General features: G+C 41.2%; 3 protein-coding genes across 9 annotated transcripts; all 3 read left to right on the top strand.

Annotated features, from left to right (window-relative positions):
- The first annotated feature begins 6,235 nt into the window (after nt 1-6,235).
- Nucleotides 6,236-6,946, top strand: LOC123781817 (uncharacterized). 5 transcript variants are annotated; one of them, XM_045781549.1, is made up of 2 exons: nt 6,239-6,603; nt 6,730-6,946. In XM_045781549.1, exons 1-2 carry the CDS (start codon nt 6,239-6,241, stop codon nt 6,872-6,874), a joined length of 510 nt encoding a protein of 169 aa, XP_045637505.1. In that variant the 3' UTR covers nt 6,875-6,946. The 5 variants fall into 5 exon arrangements, with proteins under 5 accessions (XP_045637501.1, XP_045637505.1, XP_087710548.1 ...); XM_087854422.1 differs by having other exon boundaries at nt 6,239-6,437; nt 6,528-6,946; XM_045781546.1 differs by having other exon boundaries at nt 6,239-6,363; nt 6,400-6,946.
- A 6,958-nt stretch (nt 6,947-13,904) lies between these two features.
- LOC123781907 (keratin-associated protein 2-3) lies at nt 13,905-14,294 on the top strand. Of its 2 annotated transcripts, XM_087854426.1 has the most exons (2): nt 13,905-13,917; nt 13,957-14,294. In XM_087854426.1, exons 1-2 carry the CDS (start codon nt 13,905-13,907, stop codon nt 14,292-14,294), a joined length of 351 nt encoding a protein of 116 aa, XP_087710552.1. The 2 variants fall into 2 exon arrangements, with proteins under 2 accessions (XP_087710552.1, XP_045637636.1); XM_045781680.1 differs by having other exon boundaries at nt 13,905-14,294.
- A 4,658-nt stretch (nt 14,295-18,952) lies between these two features.
- LOC123781906 (keratin-associated protein 2-3) lies at nt 18,953-19,342 on the top strand. 2 transcript variants are annotated; one of them, XM_087854424.1, is made up of 2 exons: nt 18,953-18,965; nt 19,005-19,342. In XM_087854424.1, exons 1-2 carry the CDS (start codon nt 18,953-18,955, stop codon nt 19,340-19,342), a joined length of 351 nt encoding a protein of 116 aa, XP_087710550.1. The 2 variants fall into 2 exon arrangements, with proteins under 2 accessions (XP_087710550.1, XP_045637635.1); XM_045781679.1 differs by having other exon boundaries at nt 18,953-19,342.
- The last annotated feature ends 3,838 nt before the right edge of the window (nt 19,343-23,180 follow it).

The raw sequence follows: 23,180 nt of genomic DNA on the forward strand, positions 1-23,180 counted from the left end.
CCACTGATGCTCAAATAAGCAACTTCAAGTTGACCTCCCAGACCTTTCGACATGAATCAAGTAACCTTTGAAAATTCGTCGCTTTTTCATGTAACAGGATACTGCAGACTCGCTTGTACACTTCCTTCCCCAGACTTCTAATCAGCCATTTCACGGAGGAGTCCCAGTTTCTTTAGGAGGAAACAGTATTTAAGACCACAAATTGAAATATATGTATGTTCATTACTACTAAATCACTTTCTTTTAGCTTTTTCGGCATTCACAACTAGAAAATATGTGTTTAAATGGTAAACCATGTCATGAGTTTCTACTGAGAACTACAGGGCTTTCACTTAACCTCATATACCTTACTTATCTCATTTCTCCCCTGCCAAAAATGTCTCAGTGACACCAATGTATTTTACTCATACTTTATTCTATGATGTCGGTCCAACAGTATCAGAATAACATTACCAATATAACAACAACACGATTACTGAGAACAAACTCAAGACTGGTTTTCAGTTGCTTATTTTTGATCTTGGTTAGTTGCCTTTTAGGCCTGGATATACAGTTAGGTTCCCTTATTGTTGTTTTAATAATTTTGAGATTTAAAAATTTTTCATGTTTATTACCATATAAAATATTGACATGAGTCCAAAGTCAAACCTACAAAGTGACTGAGCCATTTTATGTTCCTTCCTTGTATGGAAGTTCCAACGGCTTCATGTTATCACCAACACTTCGTAAGGCCAATCTTGTCAACGTCAACCATTCTAGAGTGTGTATGATGTTATCTTGTGGTTTTAATGTGAATTTTCCTAGTGATTAATGATGTTAAACATATTTTCATGGGTTGACTTTCCATCTGTGTATTTTCTTTGATGAAAGTCTAGTCAAATCTCTCACCCATTTTGTTGGGTTGCTTCTCTTATTCAGTGTTAAGAATTCCTTATACGTTCTATATACAAATCCTTTGTGAGATATATGTTCTGTTAAGTGTTTTCTCCAGCGTGTGGCTTGCCTTTTAATTTCCTAAACAATATCTTTTTTTAAGTTTTTATTTTAATTTCAGGTGGTTAATAGTGCAATATTAATTTCAGGTGTATGATAGTGATTCAACAATTCCATACATCACCCTGCGCTCATCACAAGTGAATTCCTTAATCCCCTTCACCTATTTCACCCATCACCCACCCTCTGGTAACCATCAGTTTGTTCTCTACAATTAAGAGTCTGTTTCTTGACTGGTTTCTCTCTCTCTTTTTTTTTCCCTTTGCTCATTTGTTTAGCTTCTTAAATTCCACATGAGTGAAATCATTCGCTATTTGTCTTTGACTGATTTATTTGCTTAGCACTGTACTCTCTAGCTCCATCCATGTCATTGCCAATGGCAAGATTTCATTGTCTTCTGTGACAGAATACTTGCCCATTGGAGATAAAGACCCATTTTCTTTATCCATTCATCTGTCGGTTGATACTCTGGCTGCTTCTGTACGTGGGCTATTGTATTGTAAACCATGCCGCTATAAACATAAGGGTGCATGTATCATTTCAAATTCATGTTCTGGTATTTGGGGGACGGTAGAGAAGACCCAGCAATGCGATTACTTGATCATATGGTAGTTCTACTTTTAGCTTTTTGAGGAAACTCCATACCACTTATCACAGTGGAGGCACCCCCCAGTGTTTGCGTTCCCACCACAGCGTGGGAGGCTTCCCTTTTTCCACCTCCTTACCAACACCTGTTGTTTCTTCTGTTGTGGATTGTAGCCATGCTGACAGGTGTGAGGTGCTATCTCCTTAGAATACTGATCGGCATGTCTCTGATGGTAAATAATGATAAGCATCTATAGGCAATCTTTGGAGAAATGTCTGTTCATGTCATCTGCCCATTTTTTTAACTGGGTTATTTGCTCTTGGGGTGTTGAGTTTTATAAGTTCTTCATATATTTTGGATACTAATTCTTTATCAGACACATCATTTGCAAATATCATCTCCCATTCAGTTGGTTGCTTTTTAGTTTTGTTGACCACTTCCTTCATTGTGCACAAGCTTTTTATTTTGATGTAATCTCAATAGTTCATTTTTGCTTTTGTTTCCCTTGCTTCCGGAGACAAATCTAGAAAAAAGTAGCTACAGCCAATATCAAAGAGGTTACTGCCTAAACCGTATCTTTTGAAAAGTAAATATTTTTTTATTTTGATGGAATCCAATTAATTGATTGTTCTGAGATGCAATTAAGTTGATTTAACAGTTTGATCCTTTCAAGACTTGCTTATAAAGTGTGTGAGGTGGGATCAGAGCAGCCTTTACTCTAGGGAAAAATCTGCCCCACTCCTGAGGCAATACTATTCTAAGTACTCTAACCAATGACCCACGCATTACAAGGTTTTTCACTCCGGTTCATGGGAGCATCGGCTGTTTCTGGCCTTGTATCAGCTTCAAGAATTGTTCCCTTTGCCTTTTATGGAGGTAGAGCGGAGCAGGGCAGCTCTTTTTCTGCCTTTGGGTAGTTTCCTCTGCACATGCAGTCATAAGGACTCAGCTGAAGATGCAGATGGACCTTCTGCAGATCTTTAGGGTTCTTTGTGCAACGCTTTCCTCTCTGGTACTCTACGCTATGAACTACAGCTGACTTGACCTCCTTCATCCCAGCTCTGACTCCTCAAGTCAGGAGGATTACCAGGCCCTACCAGGTTCTCTCTCCCAGAGCTGCCCCCCCAGAAACTCGCTTCAAGAAATAAACTGAGGCAATTCTAGGGATCACCTCATTTGTTTCCTCTAAGGCACCAGTGTTCTGAACTGACAGCCAATGTCTAAAAACCATTGTTTCATTTATTTTGTCTGGTTTTTTAGTTGTTTCAGGCAGAAGGATAAATCCAGTCCCTAAGACTCCTCAGCAGGAAATGTAAGTCCCCTTTTTTGTTTTGTTTTTCGCTTCTCCTTCTCTGTTCCTCCATTTTTAAAAAATTAATGTAACAAAATACATTTTCTATATGTGTTCCCTTACTTTTTTCTACCCATCAGCATTTATTTTTTTTCCCAAATTTTCATTGAAATTCTAGTTAGTTAACATATAGTGTACTGTTGGTTTCAGGAGAATTTAGTGATTCGTCACTTACATATAACACCCAGTGCTCATCATAACAAGTGCCCTCCTTAATCCCCATCACCCATCTAGCCCATCCCCCACCCACATCCTGCCCTTATTTGTTTAGACACATTGTATAACACTACAGACACATTGCTCCATCTGCTTTATCATCTCTTAACAATATATCCTGGAGATTACTTCATAGTAGCATATAAAGATACTCCTTATTCCTTTTTTACAGCTGAATAGTACTCCATCATGGGGATGCACCAGAGCTCATTCACCACGACACTACTGAAGCACACCCAGGTTGTGTCTAGCTCCTGTTGTTTTGTTTTTACAAACAGCAGTGCCATGAATAATTTTGCACAACATGTTTTCACAGTTTTGCCTGAGTATGTTGGGTAATTTATAGAATTGGGATAGCTGAGTCAAAGAATAATGCCGCTAATTATTGTCAAATCTTTGTAAGAAAAGTATGAGGAGCATGCCTATTTCCACATAATCTCACTACTAGAGAATGTTGTCAAATTTTGAGTTTTTGACAGTCTCACAGGTGAGAAGAGGTATCCCATATAATTTCAATTCCATTCCTATATGTGAGACTGGGCATCTTTATATGATGAAGACAGATCTGCATCTTATTTTTCCATCAGGTTTTTCCTCTTCTCCAGTCTAATTTTAGAAGTGCTTTATATATTAAGGTCATTGGCTCTTTGTCTTTGGTATAAATTGCAAGTATTTTTTTTCATTCACTCATTTGTCTTTTTATTTTGTTTCTGGTGAGATTTTAAAACATATTTTATTACAAATGGTTATCTTTTCACTAACAGAATTTAATTACAAAATATATGTGTATATAATTGAAAAATATTAAATTATGAGTCCTCTTTAACAATGAGGTCTCCTTGGGGCACCTGGGTGGCTCAGTTGTTAAGCGTCTGCCTTCTGCTCAGGGCGTGATCCCGGCGTTCTGGGATTGAGCCCCGCATCAGGCTCCTCTGTTGGGAGCCTGCTTCTTCCTCTCTCACTCCCCCTGCTTGTGTTCCCTCTCTCATTGGCTGTCTCTCTCTGTCAAATGAATAAATAAAATCTTTTAAAAAAATGAGGTCTCCTGTTACCTCTATTGCCCATTTTGTGAGTGATCCTGGTTGACTCTCTTTGAAGTGCTATTCCATCACTATCCTCCTTACTGCTTCCATTGCCACCAACCTAGACAGGCATTCATCTCTCATACCTACCCTGCACCCACCACCTAAACTTTCTTCCTGCTGCCTGTCACTCCCCCACCCCCAGGCAAATAATATCTCAAAAGCCTAGATGTTCTTTCACACCTTTCTCCCAACTGTGTGATGATATAGTATCCACTTTCTTTGCATAAATTCAAGAATATCTTTGCAGTCGCATTTTAGCAGTGGATTATTACTTTTCTTGACCATCCTATACCTACCAATCAGACAAGTTATTTACTCCATCAGAGGCCAAAAATAGACCCCCATTCAATCATATCCCCATTGTCTGAGTGTTTTTCTTTTCTCCATCCATCTGGATTATCTACAGTATGATAAAGAGTGGGTAAAGGCCCTATGTTTTCAATAAATTCCACATTCACTCAACTAACATTCATTCAGAGCAGTTGCTAGGCACCATGTTTATATATATGAATAAGCCAATCTCCGACCTCATGGGGTATATAGAAGGAATGGGGGGGAAAGATATAAACCAATTATGATAGAGTGTGATACCCTATATCACAGGTATCTTGGAGGAAAAGGGAGAGGAGGATTCATTTTGAATGTGGTAGATATCAAGAAAGACATTAGAGATGAGCTGGTATCCAGACTACACATTTATGTATGAGCAAGAGTTTGTTGAATTGACAAGGGAGAAAGCACATTTACATAAATGAAACAGTATGAGAAAGGACATGGGATTATTACTCCTCATACCTTTTAGAAACTTCTAAGAAAGATCCATTTTCCCTACTGACTATATGACTTCAATCTATCTGAGCCTCAATTACCTCATGTCTGAAGAATTAAGAAAAATTGTGACCACCTCTCTTAGATCCCTTGTGAAGTACAAACAAGGTAACAATTAAAGAAGACTCAAAAAAATTCCTGACAAGCAATAGGCACTCAAAAATAGTAACTATTAGTATTATCTCATATTTCATAAGTGTACAGTTTTAAATACATAATTGTTATTTATCACACAACGTCCTATACGCTTGCCAAACCCCTACATATGTGTCTTGTCTTATTCAAGTGCCTATAGGACACAGATTAAAGCTTAACCGCTTAGATCTCATTTATATCAAGCAAAATACCTCAAACATAACTTCTTGACAGACAAAAGCTCAGAATAGAAGAAAATATTCGACATACATATTCTATTGGGTATGTTCATCCACCAAAATAAGAGAAAAAATACTCCTTTATGATACCCTATCTCTGAAGAACATGTCCATAATAATTTAATAACTTTTAAAAGGACCTATTCATGCCAATGGGTTTTTACTATCATTGCATCATAACTTTCAAATTGAATAGATTCGATAACACAAAATGGATAGGAACTTTGTTAGGATCCTTTATACCTCACTGGCCATCCATAAACTCCAAAGGAATCACAGTATCCCCTACTGCACACAAGGGACTGCCCCCCCCCACGATGGCTTTCATTCTATTTTCCTACTACCATTTTCATATGACTTGTTGTTAACCTCTTTGACAGCAGATTTAGTCATTATAAAATCCACTCTCAACATACTATCCAGGAATTAAACATGTAAATAAAGATTTAATACTTGTGAAATCCCGTGAGACAATGTCATGGGATGGGTCTACTTTGGAAGACACCTCAGACAAGGAAAGAAATACAGGAGCTGATTCACTTGGTTTTAACCAAATCAGATAGCACAGTACAACAGAAGAAGGAAATGGAGCCTTTTCTATATATAGGTATATTTACCAGATAAACATAATTATCTAATTTACTAAAACTAACTGATTTTCTATTAGGATAAACAACAAGAAGTGTCCTGCACATGGTCACAGTAGCCCTCAGCAGGGTATAAAAGTGACAGAGGGCAGGGAGAGATCACACTTGAGAACCTCATTCTTTTAGAAACCCACCCAGAACCTCTAACCTCTAACACCATGGTCAACTCCTGTTGTGGCTCCGTCTGCTCTGACCAGGGCTGTGGCCAGGAGACCTGCTGCCGCCCCACCTGCTGCCAGACCACCTGCTGCAGGACCACCTGCTGCCGCCCCAGCTGCTGTGTGTCCAGCTGCTGCCGCCCCACCTGTGGTGGCTCCAGCTGCTGTGGCTCCAGCTGCTGCCGCCCCTCCTGCTGCCAGACCACCTGCTGCAGGACTACCTGCTGCCGCCCCAGCTGCTGTGTGTCCAGCTGCTGCCGCCCCACCTGTGGTGGCTCCAGCTGCTGTGGCTCCAGCTGCTGCCGCCCCTCCTGCTGCCAGACCACCTGCTGCAGGACTACCTGCTGCCGCCCCAGCTGCTGTGTGTCCAGCTGCTGCCGCCCCACCTGTGGTGGCTCCAGCTGCTGTGGCTCCAGCTGCTGCCGCCCCTCCTGCTGCATCTCTAGCTGCTGCCGCCCCTCCTGCGGTGGTTCCAGCTGCTGTGGCTCCAGCTGCTGCCGCCCCTCCTGCTGCTGCCCCTCCTGCTGCCTGCGCCCAGTCTGTGGCCGGGTCTCCTGCCACACCACTTGCTATCGCCCCACCTGTGTCATCTCCACCTGCCCCCGCCCCATGTGCTGTGCCTCCTCTTGCTGCTGAGCCCCCTGCCCTATGACTACCATCTCTGTTTACCTCCTGCCCTACAGATGTAGACCCTCCTTTTGTGCTAAGCATTAGGATACATGGGGTCTGGTTGACCTCATTCAACAGGTTGAGCCACATGATTCCAATGAACCAACCCCACGGACTCGGAGCACATTCTGGTTCATGTTAAGCTCCTTCCATTATTATCTTTTCCTTTCAATACTGGTGCCAAATATGGATATTAATTTGTAATCCATCAGCTAAAAAATTATCCCACTCCTCTAAATTTCTCTTTCTTCCTTATGACTTTGGGCTCTAGATTATCCTTCCTAATAAAGTGAATATTATCTGTAACTCCTGTGCAGTACTGATTTGATACCCTCTGACCTGGGATACAGTTATACCCTTAGACCTAGGGGTCCAGTTATGTAGTTTCTAAAAGAGCGAATTTCTTATGTTTTGTTGCTTCTTTGCTTTCTAATAAACTTTTTGACACATAAAAATTTATCAGCATTGTTCTCTATTATTTTCATGATCATTTTACTCAGTAACTAGGCAACTATATTTTACATGATGATACAGGAAGAACAGTCATGTTGAAACCACTTTGAGAATAAGTGCTATATCAAATATAGATAATTTAAGATATTAGAATAAAAGCAGCACATGTGTAAGTGCACATGTATATGTCTTAATACCCTAAATTGGGACAGATTTAATTCATGTCTTTAGCTCTTATTTATTTTTAAATTATAATTTTTTATTGAGATATAATTGACATATGACATTATATCTTTCAGGTATACACCATAATAATCTGATATTTGTGTACTCTAAGAAATGATTACCACAATAAGTCTAGTTACTATCTGTCACCATACAAAGTTACAAAATTATTTTCCTTGTAACGAAAACTTTTAAGATTTATTCTTTTAGCAACTTTCAGGTATGTGATACAATATTAGTGACTATAGTCACCATGCTAACATTACATCCCCATGACTTATTTTATAACTGGAAGTATACACCTCTTGACTACCTTCACTCAGTCCCCCCCGCCAACCCTACTCCCCTCTGGCAACCGCAGATCTGTTCTCTGTATCTATGAGTTCTGTTTGTTCATTTGCTTAGATTCCACATATAAGTGAAATCATACAGTATTAGTCTTTGCCTGACTTATTTCACTTAGCATAATATCCTCAAGATCCATCCGTGTTGCTGCAAATGCCAAGATTTCATTCCTCTTTATGGCTGAGTAAAATTTCATTGTGTATATACACATCTTTATCCATTCATCCACTGACGTACACTTAGGTTGTTTCTGTATCTTGGCTACTGTAAATAATGCTACAATGAACATAGGGATGCATATATCTTTTTTAATTAATGTTTTCATTGTCTTTGGATGAATACCCAGAAGTGGAATTGCTGGATCATATGGAGTACTATTTTAATTTTGTGAGGAACCTCCATACTGTTTTCCAGAGTGGCTGCACCAATTTATATCCCCACCAACAATGCATAGGCTTCTCCTTGAAGCAATGCTTTGCAATCACAAGTTGAGATAACCCCCTTCTATTACAACCCCATCAATCAGTAAACCCAATGTAGAAAGAAGGTTATAATGACAAATTTAAATGTTAATAACATATTTTTAAATGAAAAGCTTAGGAAAATTACATAAATACAATAAAAAATGAAAAGTTTAATAAAATTAATTATATAAACAAAGATAAAAAAATGAAATAGAAAAAGTCTGGTAAAACCGGTCAAAGAGAGAGAAAAGGAGAAATAACATTATGTTTAAAAAGGGGAATAATCAGCTCCCAAAAGAGTAGAAACTTTTAAAAAACATATTAGATTTTTTTTTACTGTTTCCTTGGCTGTGCAGAAGCTTTTTATCTTGATGAAGTCCCACAAGTTCATTTTTTCTTTTGTTTCTCTTGCCTTTGGAGATGTGTCATGAAAAAAGTTGCTGTGGCCAATGTCACAGAGGTTGCAGCCTATGTTCTCCTCTAGGATTTTGATGGATTCCTGTCTCACATCGAGGTCTTTCATCCATTTGGAGTTTATCTTTGTGTATGGTGTGAGAGAGTGGTCAAGTTTCATTCTTTTGCATGTAGCTATCCAATTTTCCCAGCACCATTATTGAAGAGACTGTCCTTTTTCCACCGGATGTTTTCTCCTGCTTTGTCAAAGATTAGTTGCCCAAAGAGCCGACGGTCCATTTCTGGGTTCTCTATTCTGTTCCATTGGTCTATGTGTCTGTTTTTGTGCCAGTACCATGCTGTCTTTGTGATCACAGCTTTGTAGTACAGCTTGAAATCCGGCAACGTGATGCCCCCAGCTTTGTTTTCCCTTTTCAACAATTCCTTGGTGATTCGGGGCCTTTTCTGGTTCCATACAAATTTAAGGGCTGTTTGTTCCAGTTCTTTGAAAAATGTCATTGGTATTTTGATCGGGATGGCACTGAAAGTGTAGATTGCTCTGGGCAGCATGCATATTTTAACTATGTTAATTCTTCCGATCCATGAGCATGGAATATTTTTCCATTTTTTTGTGTCTTCTTCAATGTCTCTCAAGAGTGATTTGTAGTTTCTAGAATATAGATCCTTTACGTCTCTGGTCAGGTTAATTCCGAGATAACGTATGATTTTTGGTGCTATTGTGAATGGAATGGATTCCGTAATTTCTCTTTCTTCAGTCTCATTATTCGTGTATGGAAATGCGACTGATTTCTGAGCACTGACTTTGTATCCCGCCACATTACTGAATTGCTCTATAACTTCTAGTAGTTTGGGGGTGGAGTCTTTTGGGTTTTCCATATAGATTATCATGTCATCTGCGAAGAGAGACAGTTTGACTTCTTCTTTGCCGATTTGGATACCTTTTATCCCTTTTTGTTGTCTGATTGCTGTTGCAAGGACTTCTAGTATTATGTTGAATAATAATAGTGAGAGTGGGCATCCTTGTCGTGTTCCCGATCTTAAAGGAAAGGCTTCCAGCTTTTCCCCATTGAGAATGATATTTGCTGTAGGTTTCTCATAGATGGTTTTTATGAAATTGAGGAATGTACCCTCTATCCCTACACTCTGAAGGGTTTTAATCAGGAAAGGATGCTGTATTTTGTCCGATGCTTTTTCTGCATCAATTGAGAGTATCATATGGTTCTTGACTCTTTTATTGTTGACATGATCTATCACACTGATCGATTTGTGAATGTTGAACCACCCTGGCATCCCAGGGATGAATCCCACTTGCTCGTGATGGATAATATGTTCAAAAACATTAGCCATCAGGGAAATTCAAATCAAACCCACACTGAGATACCACCTTATGCCGGTTAGAATGGCAAAAACTGACAAGGCAGGAAACAACAAATGTTGGAGAGGATGTGGAGAAAGGGGATCCCTCTTACATTGTTGGTGGGAACGCAAGTTGGTACAGCCACTTTGGAAAACAGTGTGGAGGTCCCTTAAAAAGTTAAAATCAGAAGGGGGAATGAAGCATGAGAGACTATGGACTCTGAGAAACAAACTGAGGGCTTCAGAGGGTAGGGGTGTGGGGGAATGGGATAGACTGGTGATGGGTATTAAGGAGGGCACGTATTGCATGGTGCACTGGGTGCTATACGCAACTAATGAATCATTGAACTTTACATCAAAAACCAGGGATGGACTGTATGGTGACTAACATAATAAAAAAATATTTAAAAAATAAATAAAATTAAATTTAAAATTCTTCCTAGCTGAATCAATAAATTTTATACCATTCTGATCAAAATTCCAATGAGATTTTTCTAACAGAGTATGACTAACTGTTTCTAAATGCATATAGAAAAGAAAAGGTCCAAGATTAGCCAAAGGAATGCTGAAAAGGTAAGCAGAAGGGATTTTTCCCTATCAGAGGCATTTCTTCTCCCATCCCGGTAGGCTGCCCTTTAGTTTTGTCCACTGCTTCCTTCACTGTGCAGACACTTTTTATTCTGATGTAGTCCCAATAGATTATTTTTGCTTTATTGCCCTTGCCTCAGGAGATCTATCTAGATCTATCTAGAAAAAATTTGCTATAGCAAATGTCAGAGACATTACTGCCTGTGCTGTCTTCTATGATGTTTATGGTTTTAGGTCTCACATCCATTTTGAATTTATTTTTGTGTATGGTGTAAGAAAGTGACCTAGTTTCATTCTTTTGCATGTTGCTGTCCAATTTTCCCAACAACATTTGTTGAAGAGACTGTCTTTCTCCCATTGGATATTCTTTCCTGCTTTGTTGAATATTAATTGAATATTAATTGACTGTATAGTTGTGGGTTCATTTCTGGATTTTCTAGTCTGTTCCATTGACCTATGTGTCTATTCTGTACCAGCAGCGTAGTGTTTTGATTACTATAGCTTTGCAATATAACTTGAAGTCTGGAATTGTGATATCTCCAGCTTTGCTTTGCTTTTTCAAGACTGCTTTGGCTATTTGGGGTCTTTCGTGGTTCCATACAAATTTTGGGATTGTTTGTTCTAGTTTTGTAAAAAATGCTGTTGGTATTTTGATAGGGATTGCTTTAAATATGTAGATCGGGAAGTCCCTTTTTAAATCAATGACATTTCCTAGTTGACCAGGAAGAGGAGGAGGAAGAGATATAAAAGTTACCCAAATGAATGGAAATGCACTGAACATCTAATCTGACTTTCTAAAAGTCTTTGTCCAAGCTTCACAACAAAGATTCCTAAAATAACTGATTTGTTGCTCTGGTAGATTAGATCATTCCTCATTAATGTTTACTCTCTTCCCCTTCCTACTCCTCTTCCACTCTCCCACCCCGTAACTTGGACTTCACCATGTGACTTGCTTTGGCCAATGCAATGTTAGAGGACATGATCCACGCAAAGACTTGAAATATGTCTGCATGACTGCATTGCTCCCGTGTGCTTATGCCATCAGAACCAGGGTTGCCAATTAAAATACAGGACACCTCATTAAATTTTAACTTCAGATAAATAACAAATTTTTAATATAAATATGCCCCATGCATACTCAGGCAAACTTATACTAAAGATTTATTTGTTTATCTGAAATCGAATTTTAACTTGGCACCTGTATTTTTATTTGCTAAATCTGGCAACTCTAATTCAGAAGGAAGCCCCAAACGAACCCATTGCCAGAAGCCAAGACCAGCCTTAATCAGACAAAACCCAAATGACCTGCAGACATGTGACCAAAAAAATAAAAACTTGTTGTTGTACATTCTGAGAGTTTGTGGTTGCTTGTTATGCATTACAGCTGACTAAGTCAACCATGGTAGCAACAAAAAACTACCCTGCATGTAATTCTAGCCACATTATATCAGAGAATTACTTAGTCTGCACCTGCACACTAAAAAATCAACTAATACTGTAAATGAGCCAAGAGAGAATCTTGGGATGAAGAGATTTAGAGAATGAATTTAATATAATTCACATCTATATCTTCCACGATATCACTGAAGCAAAAATAAAACTAATTCCCCCATGAAAACAATAAAAGCCTCTCCCTTTAAGCTCAAAGTAGTAATTTTAGGACATTTGATTGGTGGTTTGCAAGCTCCTGGCCCTTTCTTTCATTTAGTGCTCACAGAAAGTAAGTGGGGTTGATGGAACAGGATTCTTCTTTCCCCCCCTCCTTCAAATCCAAAGGAAAAGTCTATCTCTACTTCATAATTTCCAGTTTATGGAACTCATTACAAGGGATAAGGCATGGGGTGAAGTATAAATAAAAAACAATAAAAGGAATTAGACAAGCTCATTATCTCACAGCGCCACAATGTGTTACCAAAGGGAACCAGACTACACTTTGAACATCCCAGAACAGGCAACTCCCCACACCCCCACCCAACCAACAGCGAAGGTCTGTTGATCGCTCTCAGAGAGACACCTCTGCACTGGCGCACAGATCTGACCCAGCAAACAAGTCCTGGGGCCCTTTCGGATTACCTCTCCTTGGGACAAGACACTTCCCTAACTCTTTTCCAGTATCACTTTTAATGATGCTTACTTTAAGACTTGAGATAAAAATGGGGGGGGGGGACACCTGAGACATTCTCTCTCTTGTCTGAAGACTATGGTCTACCGAACCTGATAAACATAAAACTCTTAGTAAAGGCTGCTACTGAGGAATGAAGAGACCCAGACTTCATTGTGTGATTGTGTGAACCCACAGGACCTCTCCCATAAGATGAGGGGCTGTATGTTCTCTATAGTCTCTTCCAAGAATCTACACATGTAATTATTAATCCCAAATAAATTACAAAGATTAAAAACAGCAACATATCCTTATGAAAATTTTACAGTCAAGGTAGAAGTTGAGTTTGGTTTGGAAGGAAGAGGAGGGCATTCCAGGTGAATGGGGAGACAACAACCAGGGAAGAACAGCCCAGGACCTACTGCGGAAGAGTGACTAAACCAGGGTGGCAGGGGTCCAGGACACCATGTGCTCCCTCCTCATCTGAAAACCACAAACCTGCCTCTCGGTGAGTCATGGAAGGAGACATCTGGGAAGATGTCTACTGGCCTACACAAGAGTATTGCTATTAACCTGTTACTGTGAGGGGCACAGGTGTAAATAAGGCAAGTCACTGGGTGGTTATTATGTGAGTCTTTGAAGTCCAGCAATAAAATGCTGACTTCAAGGCTAAAGGGCACAGTGATTAGAGACAATTCTAGTTTAGAAAACACACTCTTTTCTCTTGTATGAGTTAGGAATATTTCAAAGGAAAATTCATCAGAACTGAATCCAATGTCTACATTTGGTAAGAATAAACAATATGGAAAACAAAGGAATGTTTGTGGTTGTGTGCATGGATGTGTATAAAGTGAAGATTCAAAAAACATCATTTACTGAATGCTAAATCCTCACTTAATTGGTTAGAAGATTAAGAAATGATCATGTGTCCTGGGGGTCATCAGCAGCTGGCCAGGGTATATAAAGGCCCCCGAGCAGGACAAAGACATTCACACCTGACAACACCCAAATCCTCTCACCAGTCCAACCGTAACCAACCCCAGACATCACCATGTCCGGCTCCTGCTGCGGCTCCACCTGCTCCTCCTCGGGCTGTGGGGGAGGCTGCTGCCAGCCCTGCTGCTGCCGCGACCCCTGCTGCTGCCGCCCCGTGTCCTGCCAGACCACCGTGTGCCGCCCCGTGACCTGCACCTGCCGCTGCACGCGCCCCATCTGTGAGCCCTGCCGCCGCCCTGTCTGCTGTGACCCCTGCTCCCTGCAGGAGGGCTGCTGCCGCCCCATCAGCTGCTGCCCCACGTCCTGCACGGCCGTGGTCTGCCGCCCCTGCTGCTGGGCCTCCACCTGCTGCCAGCCCATCTCTGTGCAGGCGCCCTGCTGCCGCCCCCCCTGCTGCCAGCCTGCCCCCTGCCGCACCACCTGCAGGACCTCCCCCTGCTGCTGAGAGCCCCACCATCCCCACAGAGCAACACACTGGAGTCTAAGCACCTATTCTGCATTTTAAGAAAGTGGAAAGAAAAATAGATATTTTTGATATGGTGACAATAGTCATTTTTACATCCTACCATTTGGATACACAAGGAGATGTCCATCGCCACCCTCAGCCAAATTCCCAAGTCTCCATCAGCTGAAGACACCATGGATGGTAGATCTCTCTTCAAAAGTCCTCAGAGTGGACTTTGCAAACCCATCCTGAACTCTGAGGGCTGCTCAAACCCTCCCTGCCATCTTCTGTAATGTGCTGCTTGCTTGTTTTCAATAAACTAATTTTTCCTGTAAACTTCCCTGCTCTCTGATTCATTCAGTAGTACATGTTTAAGAGTGTATTTAGATGATCAGACAAGGAATAGGAAGAAGGAAGACAAGACAGAGAAGGTATGGAAGACAGGAGAGGAAAGGGAGAGGTGACAGGAATCCTGGTATGAATCTTGGAAGGTGATACAGGGTGGCCAGGCTAGTCCTCAGACTGTTTATGTGGGTAGGAAATCTATATACACGGGGTCCTCCAGGGTCTGTCCTTTGCCCACATGTCCAGGTTCATGTCTAAACGCCCCCACTAAGTCACTGCAAGTAACATTAAACTCACAGTAACTGGCACACGCCATGCAGTTCTGTAAGTCTTTGCTTTTGTCATATTCTTTCATTTATCTGGAATATTTTTTTCCACCTACCCTTTCCCTCCACTTTCTTCACTTACCTAACACTGAGTCATTTCAAAGATTCTGCTCAGCCTTCTCTAATAGTCCTGTCCTCACCCCTCCACCACAGAAACACACCCACACATATGTGCACACACATGGACATGTGTGTGCATGAATGTGTGCACATGCACACACACACACACAGACACACACAGAGTTTAGGTTAGGTGCCCCACCATATGCCCATAGTATCCTATGCTTACTTCCCTCCCCATACAGCATCATATTGAGATGATCTATTTCTCTGTCTCCAACGAAGAGGCCATGATTTATTTATTCTGGCTTTCAGTACTGAGCTCAACGTTTAGAATATGGTTGGTAACTTGATTTCTATTTGTTGAATCAAACAAAATGAGAAGGTAATTGTCTTCATGACAAGAATTCTAATAGGTAGATATTCTACTTAAAACAGAATCTTCAGCATCAGTATAACTTAACTTCTCTGACACTCAGGTTTTCTCCTCTGCCAAATGGTAAAGCTAATCCTTACCATGGTAGGTTGCTGGGAAAGTTAAATGACCTTATGTATGTAAAGTGCCTGGCACACAGCATTCACCCAGTACCATCCACTAATATCCTTGTTGCACATTTGAACATCACTGTATCAAATGGGCTCAAAAGATGTGCTATTTATTACATATTATGTCACTGAGAGTGGGAGAAAATTGAAGGGAAGGCTTTTTGTTTTTTCAAGATAGTCCACATCCACTGGCAGAAACAGATTTCCTAATATAGCAAAGCATATTCCTAAGATATCCTAAGTGTAAGAAAAGAGGGCAAAAACAACCCTCATCATCAGATTGAGGCCATCTCAGAATGAAAATGCTCTTTAAAAGCTGACCGGCTAACCCACAGGAAAGAGCCCTAGATTATAAGCTTTATGAATAAGGGTTTAGCTAGCTTCAGGAGCAAGGAGAGCTGGGGATATTACATACATCTGATGGACTTTTCCTTCCACCCTGAACCCCCCAAAGGAATTAAATTCCAACTATAAGAAACGCTGAAAGATTATTTGGGTTAGTCATCCCTGGCTTTAGGCAAAGGGTATTTATTAGGCAGAAAAGTTGTGTGTGTGTGTGTGTGTGTGTGTGTGGTGTTTTGTTTTTGTTTGTTTTTTTTTTTAAATAAGCTCCACACCAGCATGGAGCACAACACAGGGCTTGAACTCATGACCCTGAAATCAACACTCGGACACTTAACCAACTGAGCTACCCAGGTGCCCCTAGGCAGAAAAGATATTTGTTAAATTCCAGAAAAAAATCCCACCCACTCCCTGATCATCTAGAATTTTTCCATCTAAAATGTTCTCTTTTCAATGAATGATATCCATTTCGTCTTCCACGTTGTACAGATTTCATGATAAATCTGGCCTATGAAGAACATCAGGGACAGATGACTCTTCCCCTTCTACAGCTAAGGAAACGTGCTGCAGAGGGACAGGTATCAGCTCTAAGCCACACAACTGCTAGGTGAGGGAGGAAGGATCTGAATCCCTCTTTGTCTTCCCTACCCTTCCCCTGCCCTTTCTACCTCACTCTTTCCCATCTCCATCTCTGACTCTTATGACTGGAAGGTATTTCAAAGATCATTTGGGAGAACAGGGAACGCATACTCTGTTTTCAGAATTTAAAATCCTTCTTGACATCCAGTGGCCAGTTCCTAACAAAACACAACTCATGAAACTATGAAGAAGAAGGCATAGTTCACCATCAAAAAAGTCACCAACACGGCATACTTTTTCAGTCAAACCACAAAAAATCCCACAATTTATCACCACCATGGTTAACATTTACTTGTTCCCACACTGGTGATTATGCTCTTGCAGAACATCTGGAGTTCAAATAATAGGACTAAAAAAGTCCATGTGGTGAAGATTAGGGACCAAGCTTTGGCCTATTTATGTGCTACAGCAAAGGAGACTACACAGCATAGGACCAGGGGCATCCCACCCAACAAAGGAAAAGTGTTTTTTTATAGAGTTTACATAAAATTACATGAAATGGTGTTTTAATGGGCTCCAAGCAAAACAGGGGTTTGTACAAAAGAATTAACATCAGGACTAGGATGTGACAGGACTCAGGTCCCCTCTTTCTTTGAAAACTATATCATTAAGATAAATGAGGAATGCTTTACCTGAAAATCTCTTATCTGAAACTTTGCCTTTGGGCTGGGTATTGAGGCTGCTTCTTTATGTTAAGGTGACTAATAACCTGTCCCAGAAATAGGGGGATCTTCCATTCTTACTGATGTGGCTTAAAACAGCAAAGTTTCTGACAGTCTATGATTGCAGTGAGTTTACAGACATCTTTCTATTCCTACTATTTGAATTGCTGTATATATTCTAGGACAAAAAAACAATACACTAAACCATAAATCAAGCAAGTTCCCATTTTACGTCACTAGATGAGACAGAAGTTTTGGTAACTATGACTATCTGTTCACCAGTCTGAAGTAACTCAGAGCTGGAAAAGACAATGGGTCATCCATCGGTGTTTGGAGTCAACAGAAGACCACAGTGTTGTCAACACTTTGCCATCCTCTTATCTGCATCACTTTAGAGAAATCATTTTACAAATCAGGCCGCTCAAAAATTGTGAAGGACTATGATGGGTCACGAACTCAAAGGCATTCAAGGACCAGGACTACAGCAGACGAACATACGTATAAAATATGATCTACCAAAAAAACACTTTGTGGGGACAAATTTGGTCTGAGAGTCATCAGCAAGCCTTGGACAATGTCATCCTTAACCTACCTTCTAAATATAAATTTATTTTCTATACTTCCACTTTCCTTAGCTGTGGCTAAAAAAGGACAAAGCTATTTTATCAGTTGTCGGTACACGTGGTTCCCCTTGTTTTTCCTAAGGCCAATTTCACACTTCATAAGCAATCGAACCCTCACCAATGGACCAAAGCATTTACTACATAAAGATAACTGGTTCCTTTATAAATATTTTCAATATATTTTGAAGAACGCAATATAAGTGCTTATGTTCACACCTGGAAAGAAAGAGTAATCCCAATTTCAATTCTATTTCTAAGACCATACTCAGGGAGGGGTGTTCAAAATGCATAATATGAATAAAGTTCTCACTTAGCTCGACCTTGTTGAAAAGTCTTCTCCTTTCACTGCTTTATCTGCCTTTGTCTTGCCGTCCTAACATGTGTAATTACTGTGTGATAAGAAACTACTTAGAACTTCCTTTTCTTCCTTTCCCTCTCCACTCCCAAATAGCGTGGTGCTGTTTACACGGTAAGAGTCTCAGTAGTGACTGATTAATAGGCCAACTGGAGTCACTCCAGTGGCTCTGGTGATTATTTCCTTAAAAACAAGGTGAAGCACTATTCTGTTTTCCAGAAGCATTGGGCCATTCTTCCCATAGAATCAGTACATGTCTCCTTCCATGAGTCATTTTGGTTTTTCAGAAATTCTTGCTTCATCTCAATGTCAATCAGAAACTAGGCCTGTGACCTCATGAACCTTACAGGCTCACACTTAGTCATGGGTGGTGAATAAGAGGAACAAGAGGAAAGTATGATGGTGGCAACAGTGGCTTCGTCAAACTTTCAACTTGTCATGTGATATGGTCTGGAAGGATTGGTTAGTCCACGAGTAATTTTTTGGATGATATAATCAACTATTCATTTCAATGAGGAAGAAAGCACACAGGCAGAAAGGAAAGCATCTTTCCATGCTGTTGGAACTGCTGCCTCAGCAACCAAATCCACCAATCTAGAGGTCAATGGGCAACCTCAACTCCAGGAAATGACCTGTGTCCTGGGGGTCATCAGCAGCTGGCCAGGGTATATAAAGGCCCCCGAGCAGGACAAAGACATTCACACCTGACAACACCCAAATCCTCTCACCAGTCCAACCGTAACCAACCCCAGACATCACCATGTCCGGCTCCTGCTGCGGCTCCACCTGCTCCTCCTCGGGCTGTGGGGGAGGCTGCTGCCAGCCCTGCTGCTGCCGCGACCCCTGCTGCTGCCGCCCCGTGTCCTGCCAGACCACCGTGTGCCGCCCCGTGACCTGCACCTGCCGCTGCACGCGCCCCATCTGTGAGCCCTGCCGCCGCCCTGTCTGCTGTGACCCCTGCTCCCTGCAGGAGGGCTGCTGCCGCCCCATCAGCTGCTGCCCCACGTCCTGCACGGCCGTGGTCTGCCGCCCCTGCTGCTGGGCCTCCACCTGCTGCCAGCCCATCTCTGTGCAGGCGCCCTGCTGCCGCCCCCCCTGCTGCCAGCCTGCCCCCTGCCGCACCACCTGCAGGACCTCCCCCTGCTGCTGAACAGCCCATTAAGAAGCATTCCCAGGTGTTCAGAAACATGCAAAAATTTTTCCCACCCCAAGGGATCCTATGAGAGACCTCTCCTTTGCAACCTACACGCTCTTCAACAACCAACTCAACAGTAGCTGTCTATCCATTTTCCCACATAATTACCCAGTTAATCCTGGCCCTTTCCTACAATCTTTAGAAACATCTTTCATCATTTGAATTCCTGGCTTGAAAAAAATGAGTGAACAAAGAGCAAATTCGTCTTCAATGGAGCTCTATCCCACTGACTCATCATCACATCTCTACTATTACAAGACAGGATACTTTTCCAGAATATCATTATATTTATGATGGGGTTTTGTGTGGTAAAATAATAAAAATTTTATTTCTGGGAAGCAAATGTGTTTCTCCTCATTGTTTATTAATCTTCAAAAGTTCATTTTTAGCTCACGGTATGGAATGCAGAATCAGAAAAAAACAAAGAAAAAAGGATTTTTCAAGGGCCATTTTTTTTTTTTAAGCTTTAGGAACAATTCAGGTGTAAGGTCTGTAATTTTAATAGCAGTTCAAATAATGAGGAACATCTCATGTGAGGCACCTTCGGAGTTCAAGCCACAGGTTTTGTGGTGATGCTGAGGAAATGGAGAGACTACAGCAGTTTTCTCTGATTGTGACTTGACCCATGAATCATCCCCACACATGTGATAAGAGGGAGGAAGCCTAAGTTAGAGCTGCATTTATACTCTGATTTAGAGAACTATGCAGTGATTAATATAATTGGTACCGGGGAATCCCGAACCACTGAAGGCCTAGGCTGGAAGAATCACTGTACCACCTTTTCCATGCCTCCCCTTCAGCACCACTATGGCCAACTCTGATTCTAATGGAGTCACTGCTGCTGGGCAAAGGAACCATTCTAATTTAGAACTCCAAATGATTTTACCCTTAAAACAATACCAATGTAGCTGAAATAGAAAAACATTAATCCACGCTGGATATGCTTTTATTGTTGGTAAACACTATTTAGGCTGGTCAGGAAACCAACCACTATTGTTTTCCTGAGAAATATGCATTGAGTTCCCAACATATGATCTAAAAGAGTTTTCTGGAATGTGCTGCTTGTCTGCTTGGGCATATCTACCTGCCCAGAGAGAGGAGGCAGGCCAGGTGAGCTTTGTGAAGGGGTGGAACTTGACTGACTTTGTTCATTGCTGGATTCCCACTGATCTGTGCCATGTTTGGCACATAGGATATAATCATTATTTGTTGAACGAGGGAATGAATAAGCTCTACATGGTTGGAAGAGAGAAAAACATCTCCACCCCTCAGTGATTCTCTCCTCATGCTGGACACGTGCATTCCTACAGTAAAATAAATAAGCCACCTCATGAAGCACAGTATTTTTTTGAAATACGGTAAAAACTTCTCAACAAGAAGCCCATTATAGTCAAAACATTCACATGCACAATGGAGTTTTCTCTTTAGTAAGGGTTTAATGATTTACTCGTAGATAGGCTCACAAGTCCAGTTTCTTTCTAAATATTCTTGAACACCATTTTAAAAATTCTCTACACGATTTCCCACCCTCAGAATTTTCCTTGTTAGCCTTCTACAGAATTCCTTGTTTTACAGTGTTTTCTCAGATGTAGAATTCTTTGTGGACTCCCAAGCTTATCATTATTACTGGATTGTGTTTGTTTCCATAGTAACTCCATGCCACGGTCAACCACCGTGGTTGGTGTGGATCTGAGTAAGCCTGCAAGAGCCTATGCAAGCAGAAATGAAGAGGAAAACTACCCAGAGCAGGCCCAGGCCAGCAGAACCCAGAAGATGGAAAGTTACTAGCTCAGTCCGTACAGCAAGAGATATCCAGAAGCCCCGCTGGGAGCAAGCAATAACCAGCCCTTTCTGCTTCTGCAAAAGGCTTCCCACCACAAGCTCCCTAACCACTGTCCTGCCTAAAACAGCACCCCCGCCCATTTAAACTCACCTAGCAGCAGTCAGCACAGCCCTTGGAAACTGACCCCTTGCACCCCCCTATTATCGTCTGTAACCCCACTATCCTAGGCCCAGAATTTTGAGCACGAGCTCGTCTGGGTCTGCCAGCATAAAATAAGCCTGAGTTCTCCTACTTCTCCAAGTGTCACTTGGTCTCTCGCCAGTCTGATTTTTATTTTTCCGCAACAGAATGATCAAAAAGGAGGCTTGCACCACTGCCTTCAACCACAGATCCAGAACAGACTTAGTTGTAAAGCAAAAGGTCAGAACCAAGCAAATCCAAAGGCAGAGTCTACAAAATGGCTGAGTGAAATGATTTTCCTACAGTCCCAAACAACTGAGAATCACAACTGGCTCTGTAAGCAGGAATATGCTCAAGCATTGTGCATGGGGGACACTGGAACAAGACACAGGGTATGACAAAGCAGGCCTGGAGACCAGCTTTGGCTGGGATCACTACCTGGGGCTCTGTTATGCTGGTAGACTGCAACCTTCACCTAAATGGTGCTGTAGAGGCCAAGCGCAGGCTGCACCAAAATGGGCCACTTTGGCATAAACATTTTCCTGAGTTAAAAGCAATCAAAACCCGGCAGATTCAGGATATGTTCTGTACCTCCTCCTCAACTACCTGCCTCTACCGGGAAGAAACTTACTAACAAGATTCCTCTTTATCTAAGACACTTACCTGCATAATAGGGCAACCTTTGTTTTCCAAACATCTCCTCTCACCTTCCTGTTCGAGGTCTTTCAGCCCTTTGTATCCTCAGGCCCTATCCCTCTCCTTAGCTCAGATAAAGTATCTTGTTGCCTCACTATCTTTGGAATGTCCAAGGCTGTGTGGATTCCCAGTAAGCATGCTATTAAATTTTATTTTCTCCTGTTAATCTGTCTCATGTCAATTTGTTGCTTAGTCCAGCTAGAAGGACTTTAAAGGGTAAATTCTTCCTTCTCAATAGTGGTTTTGTTCATAGTCCCCATAATCACTTAGTTATGTCCAACTTTGATGCTATCTCCTTAGGGTATGTTTTGGAATTTTTAGAAAGCTATGTGGGAGATAATTCTTTGAGTTCTTGAGGATACTGAGAAGATAGAGCCCTTTCAGATAACTCTAAAAATTAGCCATTTCATAAAAACCAACTATTGTAAAAATAAATTCACTGTCAGAATTCCTACATAAAACAGACATTCCTTAATGAAAGGGACTATGGTAACCACATTCCATTCTTCAGCTCCTGGGCTTACAAATTATGTTTCCACAGATGTTTCTGCAGTAAGTCTGGCTCCAACCTAGTAGGTTTGTGACCTTAGGCAAGTCACTTCTCTGGTTCCTTATGCGTAAAATGAGGAATACAATACCTTCCTCGTAGGATTCTTATGAGAATAAATTAATACATTTCTTTCTTTTAGCACAATATTTAGAATATAATTGTTAGAATTCGATGATACTAGCTATCATGAAGATTAAAAAATGAAATTCACCATGGTTTGGAAAGCTACAACTATGGAAAATAACGAGCACATTATCTAAGACAAAAAAAAAAAGCCAAACTCACAGTAACAGAGAGTAGAACAGGGGTTACCAGAGGCTGGGTTTATATTATACATTCTGTACATAAGGAACAAGGTAAGTGACTTGCCTAAAGTCATACACCCATGACACCCAAGTGCTGGAGCCAACACCTGTGGGATGTGGGGGGAAAGGAGATAATTAAGAAAAAAAAAAAAAAAGGTACAGTGGTGGTTGCCAGGGGCTGGGGAGAGGGGTTCAATGGGGAGTTAGTGTTTGATGGAAACAGAATTTCACTTTTGCAAGATGAAAAGAGTTCCAGGGGCCCCTGGGTGGCTTAGTCAG

This window comes from Ursus americanus, chromosome 23 (assembly GCF_024610735.1).
Source record: "Ursus americanus isolate L20-20 chromosome 23, mUrsAme1.1.p, whole genome shotgun sequence".
Lineage (NCBI taxonomy): Eukaryota > Metazoa > Chordata > Mammalia > Carnivora > Ursidae > Ursus > Ursus americanus.